General features: G+C 37.1%; 1 protein-coding gene across 5 annotated transcripts in view; it reads left to right on the top strand.

The window, feature by feature from the left end:
* The window catches only part of Phka1 (phosphorylase kinase regulatory subunit alpha 1), a 144,285-nt gene that overhangs the window by 77,705 nt on the left and 58,621 nt on the right, over positions 1–7,959 (top strand). For 3 of the 5 annotated variants that reach the window (XM_010607968.3, XM_010607967.3, XM_010607966.3), the window contains exons 18-21: positions 3,173–3,339; positions 5,625–5,801; positions 7,364–7,455; positions 7,804–7,943. In XM_010607968.3, the coding sequence (XP_010606270.1) occupies positions 3,173–3,339; positions 5,625–5,801; positions 7,364–7,455; positions 7,804–7,943 (576 nt within the window). The remainder of the gene's footprint in view (positions 1–3,172; positions 3,340–5,624; positions 5,802–7,363; positions 7,456–7,803; positions 7,944–7,959) is intronic. The other 2 variants (XM_010607970.3, XM_010607969.3) reach the window with 1 other exon arrangement.

Here is a 7,959-nt window from a genome sequence, read left to right as displayed (position 1 = left end):
TATATATATGTATATATATATATGGAATATATATATATGCATATATATATATAGCTAAGAAGTTTAGCCATATACATGACTCTTCAATGTCTAATAACAAAGGCATTATCATATATAAACACAATATAATCATCACACTTAAGAAATTTTATCTTCTTATACCATTATAGCCTCCTTTATTCACAGGGAACACTTCCAAAATCCAGTGGATTCCTGAAACCAGGGGTAGTACATATAAATCAGGCACAGTAACAAATTAACAACAGTAACAAAAACTAACATAAAAGTGTTACAATGATATAGTGTAATAAAATTTATTTAAAATGTATGAGTTATTGCGCCAGGGATTTAGCTCAGTGGTTTCTTCGCCTGCCTTGCAAAAGCTCGAGGTTCCGAATTCAATCCCTGGTACGGAAAAAAAATGTATGAGTTATTTATGCCCATAACTTTGTATTTACTATTTTAGGATAGCTGAAACTGTGGGAAGCAAACCCGCAGATAAGGAAGGAATACTGTAGCTCAGCAATCCCCAACACCTTCGGCAAGAGGGGCTGGCTTGTACGGGTTAGGAGGGGTGGTTTCTGAATGATTCAAAGGAGCCCAACGTAGATCCCTTGGCTGTGCAATTCACAGTGGGGTTCCCACTCCTTTGAGAATCTAATACTGCAGCTGATCTGACAGGAGGTAGAGCTCAGTGGTGATGCAAGCAAGTGATGGGGAGCTGCTGTAAATCCAGATGAAGCTTCCCTGGTTCACCACCCACACTGCTCACCAGGTCTGTGAACCCCAGGGTTGGGGACCATTCCTGTACCTACTCTCTCATATAGAATCTATACTCAGAGTTAGCCAATTGTCCCAATGATGTTTTCCCACAGATTTTTTCCCAACCAAGACCAACCAAAGATCACATATGAACATTTACTTGTTATATCTCTTTGGTGGCTTTTAATCTAGAACAGTTAGGCAGTAGTTTGTTAATATTTCATAACAGTTTCGTTCAACTTTGAGAGAGCAAGTCAGTTATCTTGCAGGATATCTCTCAGTTTGGATTTGTCTGGTTGTTTCCTCATGATGAGATTCAGGTTATATGTTTTGGTGGGAATGCTACTGGTGTGGTGTCGAATGCTTGGTTTAATTTAGGATCTTTACAGTGGAGTGCACCCCTTTGATGATTAAGAAAGACATAAAATGGAAATAAAGGTTTTATTACTTAGTTATCCAGAGTTGTGGAACTTAAATAACATGCCTAGAAGCCACACACAGAAGCCAAGGAACCTATGGGATGAGGGGATGGGGTGATAGAGGGACAGAGAGAGAGAGAGAGAGAGAGAGAGAGAGAGAGAGGAAGAGGGAGAGACCTATGAGCCAACACATTAACACATTTATTAGGATCCAAAGCATTATCCAAACAAATTTCTCATAGATTATTTTAATGGATAGAATTAAAACAAGCAGACACAATTTCTAAGAGGTCATACTATGACTCAGAAGGGGTCAGTGTGGTACATCTGCACCGTGTTTGTGAGGTGTGGGGGTCAGCAGGACTAGTCAAATTGGTTTCATCTAGCTATCTTATAGGGAGGTGGGCACGAGAAGGAAGTTGTATAAAGCAGATATCTGGATGGACTGCACTGAGAAACTGAGGGAGGAATAGAACTGGAAATGGCCAAGGGTGACTGAGCCCTGCTTCTGGAAGGAGAAAGCTAAATTTATAATCAAAATAGATGCTGAAGCAACATAATTATAAGCATTCACTACAGTCCTTGGGGCATCTTATAAGGAGGCATGGGAGACTGGTTTATTATGTTATTGGTGATGTTGACTTGATCACTTGACTAAGGTGCCTGCCAAGTTTTTTCATATCCTTTCCTAACAGTCCTTGACCAAATGATGTTAGTGCCCATTGAGTTTTGCATGAATCAGTTATTACTAATGGATTTGTAAACTGATACTTTCATCACTATCTGTACATTCATTAGTTAGACTTCTTATCAAAAGGTCTTTCCCTTCTCCTCCTCTGTTTCACTGTTTAGTAGCAGCATAGATTCATGGCTTCTTTTTTATTAGTGCTATGTTTGCAATACAAAATGATCACATTCACCATGGAGGATTTGTACATGTACATAACACATCTTAATTCTATGTTTTATCCCTTTCGCCTCCCCTTCCTCCAACCCTTATTATCCTCCCTATTTACAAAAGCTCTATTTCCATATTTTTCTTCAATTCTTTTTTTTCTTTAAATCCCTCTTCCATTCCTTCCCTCCCTCTCCCCCTTTCCTTGTTCCCCCTCACATTTGAACAAGTTTTTCCTACTTCCTAATACCCTACCCTCCTTTTCGCTACTTATTTATACTTTGGGTTTCTCACACAAGAGAAACAATGCAATATTTGTGTATCTGATTATTTCACTTATTATGGTCTCCTACCTAAAAATGCATTTTTATTTCATTCAAAATATAATGATCTGGGCCAGGGATTTAGCTCAGTGGTTTATATATAATGTATGTATATCTATAATGTATATCTATAATATATGTATATATAATGTATGTGTATATATAATATATATATACATATAATTATCTATTCCTGTTATTATTTCAGTGTTTAAATTATTCAGAACCTGGCCATTGGCAGCTTCCTCAAGTTGGCTTCTTTAGAAAATTAGTACTACTGACTTTCCTTTTAAGTTTAGTAATTGGCTTTATAACGGAACAAAATAGCTTACAATATGCTCTAATGTATACAATTTTCAGAACCATCTTTTATGTTCAGAATAGTCTTTGGTGGATATTTTTTAATGATGTAATGAGTTTATTGCGATTTATCTTCATTCTCTCCTGGTTTCTCTAGTAGCCATTTCAAATTTGTACCAGGAAACATAGTGTATGGCAGTAGAAGAGAGCAAAACTGATCTGATGGTGGATTGTGAACCCGTAACTGTCATCTTTATTAGCACAGTCCTCTAACCATTTAAGCTAAACACTATGCTTAATAGTGCTGTGAAATTTTACAAAATTTATACTGGTTATAAATCTCAGTCGTACCTAAACAAAACATGCTAGGAGTCCTTTTATTACTAAGATTTGTTTTGAAAGGATCTCTCCTGATTTTCTGGTTTTTTGTTTGTTTGTTTGTTTGTTTGTTTTGTCTACCCACTAATTGTCAGGATTCAAACAGGTAAATTGTCAGAATTTTTGACAACATCTTGCTGCTCACACTTGAGCTTCATGGACCCTGGGCCAGAGGGTAAGCAGTACAGTGAAGAATATGAGGACAACTCTGAAGATCTGGAATCTGGCAATTGGATGGATAGCTATGATGCACTGAGTAATGGTAAGGAGGCTTCATAAAGCACTGGTTGGCTGGACGAGAACACAAAATATTATTTAGCATCATCCTTAATAATTCATGCTGCAGCAGTCTCACACTGCACCATCCTCACTCGTCTTTAATACATCTAGATTTCTACTTTTGTTTGGCTTTACTTTTCATGCCTTTACGTACCTTCAGTTTCTGGTCTAATATCCCTGTGGTGTTGGAGTGTGGCGTTGGACTGTTCCTTACTATAGTTAGGGAAGATTTCTCCCCTGGGCATTTGAAGTGGCTGATGATTATGAAGTGGAAAAAAGCAGTGGTGAGTAACAGATATCTAATTAAGCATTTAGTGAACAATAATTATACAAATATGTAGATATATTTACAGTGCTGCTTTTTTATATTAGAAAGCATAAAATAAAATTTAATACGAATTCTTTTTATATAATATCAGAGGGGTACACTTGACTCTGAGCAAGTGTGTATAGAAAAAGCATATTCAGAATGCCTATTGCTTTCCTATTACAAACTAGGCATGAAATAATGCACAGCAGAATAAAAATCTAGTTGGCTACTAGAAATATGAAGATGATGCACTGAGAGGCATGATGAGAGCATGGATTAAAAACAGCTCAGAGACCGGGCGTGGTGGCGCATGCCTGTAATCCTAGCACTTGGGAGGCTGAGGCAGGAGGATTGCTGTGAGTTCGAGACCAGCCTGGGCTACATAGTGAGTTCCAGGTCAGTCTCAACTACATAGTGAGTCCCTGTTTCAAAAAAAAAAAGAGCTCAGAAATACTGCTGTGCGGTGCTAAAATACTGACCTATGCAGGAGAAGCATTATATTGTTTGATTCCCAAAGAGAAAGAGCTAGAGAGAATTATTCTTCTGGCTATCTAAAACTTATTTGCTTACTTTCACTTTCTGAGTATTTAACCCTTAGTCTATATCTTAAAAAGCCAATTGCATTAATTTAAGAGTAGTGAGATGGAAACAAGAAAACAATAAATTTTATTTCCTTAGTGATCTCCTATACAAAAGACCAGTAGTCAGAATTACTATTTTATTTGGGCTCAGCATTTTCTCAGTAAGTGATGTATATATAATTTTGTTTTTTGAGACAGGGTCTTACTATGAAGTTCAAGCTGTCCTTGAACTCACTATGTAGCCCAGGCCGGCCTCAAACTCATGGCAATCCTCCTGCCTCAGCCTCCTGAGTGCCAGGATTACAGGCATACACCACCATGCCTGGCTTTTATATTTGTTTTTGTAAGCTGTAAAATAGTTCAAACTTCTTTGTTGGAAAAGTACTTTAAATATAAAGCTTTAATTGTTATTAATAATAATAAAGTCATTAATTGTGTCTATTTTGGCATAAAAGACTTGGAAAATTTAACAAGAATTATCACATATTGAAATAGCTTACCGTTCCATGGGTATTTATGATTTTTCACCTGTAGCACCCATTTCCTTGTATTACTTTCTAAAATTTATCTTTTTGATGATATGCACTGCTACATTTGATCTTACACCATTCTGAGTCACTTTCAGCTTCTGAGCTTATTGTGACCTCACAATGGGCATGTTGATTGCTTGTTAGCCTTTCTATGGATACAAAGCTTCTTTTCATATTCTTCATAATCCCCCACTCAAGTATCTAGATTATATTCAAGGCTAGACTCTTTGTCATTGGTATGCCATTGAATATGAGTTCCATTCTTACAGCTCTGCTAGCCCCATTCACTACTTCAGAGCACAGAAATACATCTGGAGAAATTACCGAAGATCATCCAAATGCCACACCAATGCCACACGAAGGTGTTTTTTTCATTAGTAATTTTAGCTGCTATTTGTAGAATTTGTTTGGTGGGAGATTTTTACCCTTCCTCAACCTTCCCTCACACAAGTCCCTTACCACTAGTTGGACTTGAAGGATCTTGTTTTTCTCCTCCTCCACTGCTATTCACCACAACTACCATCGCATGTCCACACGTGCATACCCAGATTGTAAAGTGCTTGCTCCGTCTGTCTTAAGATAAGCTTATATGCCTTTATGAATCTTAATATTTTCTCAGCAAACTTGAAAAATGAGTGTGTCCTGGCAAATGGCCATACTCTCTAAATCTTAAATCTATGTGACTGTTTAATGATCACAAGCTTTTTTCCCCTCCATGAGCTAAACACAGCCAACTTCTGTTGCTATTATAGGTACAGGAACCAGTCATTCTGATTGCTGGGCTAGACTGTGAAGTAACTAAAATGTTCATTTTTTTTCTCTTCTCCCTTCCCCACTAACCTTGCAGCTGGCTGTGGTGAGGAAGTTGCTCTTTACTTAGATCACCTTTTGGCCCACACTACTCCCCATCCTAAACTAGCCCCTGCTTCAAAGAAGGGAGGGCTAGATCGGTTCCGAGCTGCTGTGCAAACAACCTGCGACTTAATGTCCTTGGTGACCAAGGCCAAGGAGCTGCATGTACAGAGTGAGTAATGCCATGACTCTTTAGAGTCAGGCACAGGATGACATGAAACTCACAATGGGGGTGAAGCATTGATTATACTGTAAGCAGGAACTTTGCTTTGTCCCTGCTTTATCCCCAGAATCTTAGACAGCACCTGGAACACTCAAACACTTGTAAAATGAATGAATCAGATACAGTTTTACTGAGGATAGTGCTTATGTAGTCTGGATTAACCAAGAGCACAGTAAGGATAGGCAGGACGAGAGAAAGGAAGCTTTTTCAGTTTCAACATCCAAGTTTAAAAATGGTAAGAAGAGCTTTTCCTTTAGAAAAATTACTCCTTTGGAAGTAATTTTGTTTAAAGAGAAAGCATTGCAAGATTATGACAGAGTAGCCATGAAATGGAGTGGGAGATGGTCTCCCTTAAGTAAAATTGTTTCCCTTAGGCCAGTTGTAACTCTTACATTCAGTTGCTCCAGCTACATAAATCTGTGTTTCTCAAATGTAATACTCATTCTTCACATCTTTGCCATACTCCTCCCTAAAACCAATACTGTCCTTCAGTAGTGGTTGTAGTGAGAGATGACTTCTACTATACATGCCAAGAGTAGTCCTGGTTCCTGAGAGGGTTCAGCACCTCTATAGTAGCTGCATATGAAGACAGAGAAAGGCTCCTTGGCCATGCCTAGATGGTTTGAATGTTAACACTATACAGATGATGAGAATGATTGATATGCATGCTCTTGCTGTCTAAAACTTTACTGACCATTACTAATCAAAGATATTAAATGTTAACACTAGGGAATTATTTGACATTTATAATAGGAAAAAACTTACCATGCCCTTTGGGTGTGCTCCCTGGAGAAGGGGCTTATGCAAAGAGATGAACTTTATTAAATTTTAGTTCTTGATTGTGAATCAGGAAACTTGAGTTTAATTCCCAGCTGTGCTGCTTACTTGTTTGAAAAACTGTTTGAGCTTTGTATTTCTCTGTATCTGTAAAATGGTGAAAATGACAAGAGAGTCTCTCTTTAGACATTATGGTAAGTATTTCAACAATGAACTTCAAGTAACAATCTTAGCAATATCTCAAGGTTGCTCGGACATTGCATTTTTTTGATTCCCTAGATAGTATCATCCAGTCACATACTGTCAGGGAAATGCAAGGACTAGCCATCAAATATTCTTCTGTGACAGCCCACAAAATATAAAATACAACTGTGCTCTTTCTATCATATGTGATACTCTATCAAAGTATCATTTGTAGCCGCATTGTTATATTGATAACATTAGTAAACTTAATATCATTTATGTATAGTAGATGGTACAATTCTAAAAAATCAATTCAAAATATGTTTATTAATTGCAATGTCTTTAAATTATCTAATATACATATTTCTTTTCTTTGATATTACCATGAAAGAAAAAATTTGTCATTTTTTTCTATAAAGAACTCACCCAGTATACTTAAAAAGTACCAATAAACTCAATGAAAAAAAAAGAACTGACCCATATGTAACCCCATGCATTTTTATTAGTTTCCTAACTCTCTAACCTTTCCTGTAAATGTCAACCTCTCACAGATGTTCACATGTATCTTCCTACCAAGTTATTTCAGCCTTCCCGGCCTTCATTCAACTTACTTGACTCACTGGAGCCCTCACAGAGTGACCAGGTAAACTTGCAGATGCAATATTTCTATTGGCTTTTTAAAAAACTTTTATCTTTATGGAAAATAATAGAACTTGCCATTGTGATTCCAGTTAGTAAGTGGTGGTAGAAAACACTATCCTGGTGAAGTTACATGTCTTTTTTAAGTAGCTCTTAAATAGGGCAAGTCTGTCTAATTAGGCTTTAAGATAATTTGCTTTGTCCTGATGGCTTTGTTGTTTTTGTTTTACTTTTCATCAATATTTAGAAAATTCTTATGGAAAAGGTTTGAAAGTAGAAAGATGACTTATTCTAGGGCATCACTTAAGAACAGTTGTGGACTTAATGTCTTTTATCGTTTCTCAAAATAAAGGTTCCCTCTGTTCGTGTAGAAATACATTTTCCTAGAGATCAATCTGGGCAATTGGACTTCAAAGCACTGGTTTCACAGCTGAAGGAAACCTCAAGCTTACAGGAACAAGCTGATATACTCTACATGCTGTATATTATGAAGTAAGTAATCAATATC

Source organism: Fukomys damarensis, unplaced genomic scaffold (assembly GCF_012274545.1).
Source record: "Fukomys damarensis isolate Sample0158 unplaced genomic scaffold, DMR_v1.0_HiC HiC_scaffold_39, whole genome shotgun sequence".
NCBI lineage: Eukaryota > Metazoa > Chordata > Mammalia > Rodentia > Bathyergidae > Fukomys > Fukomys damarensis.
The sequence above is the reverse complement of the archived record's forward strand: the minus strand, read 5'-3'. Positions and strand labels throughout refer to the sequence as shown.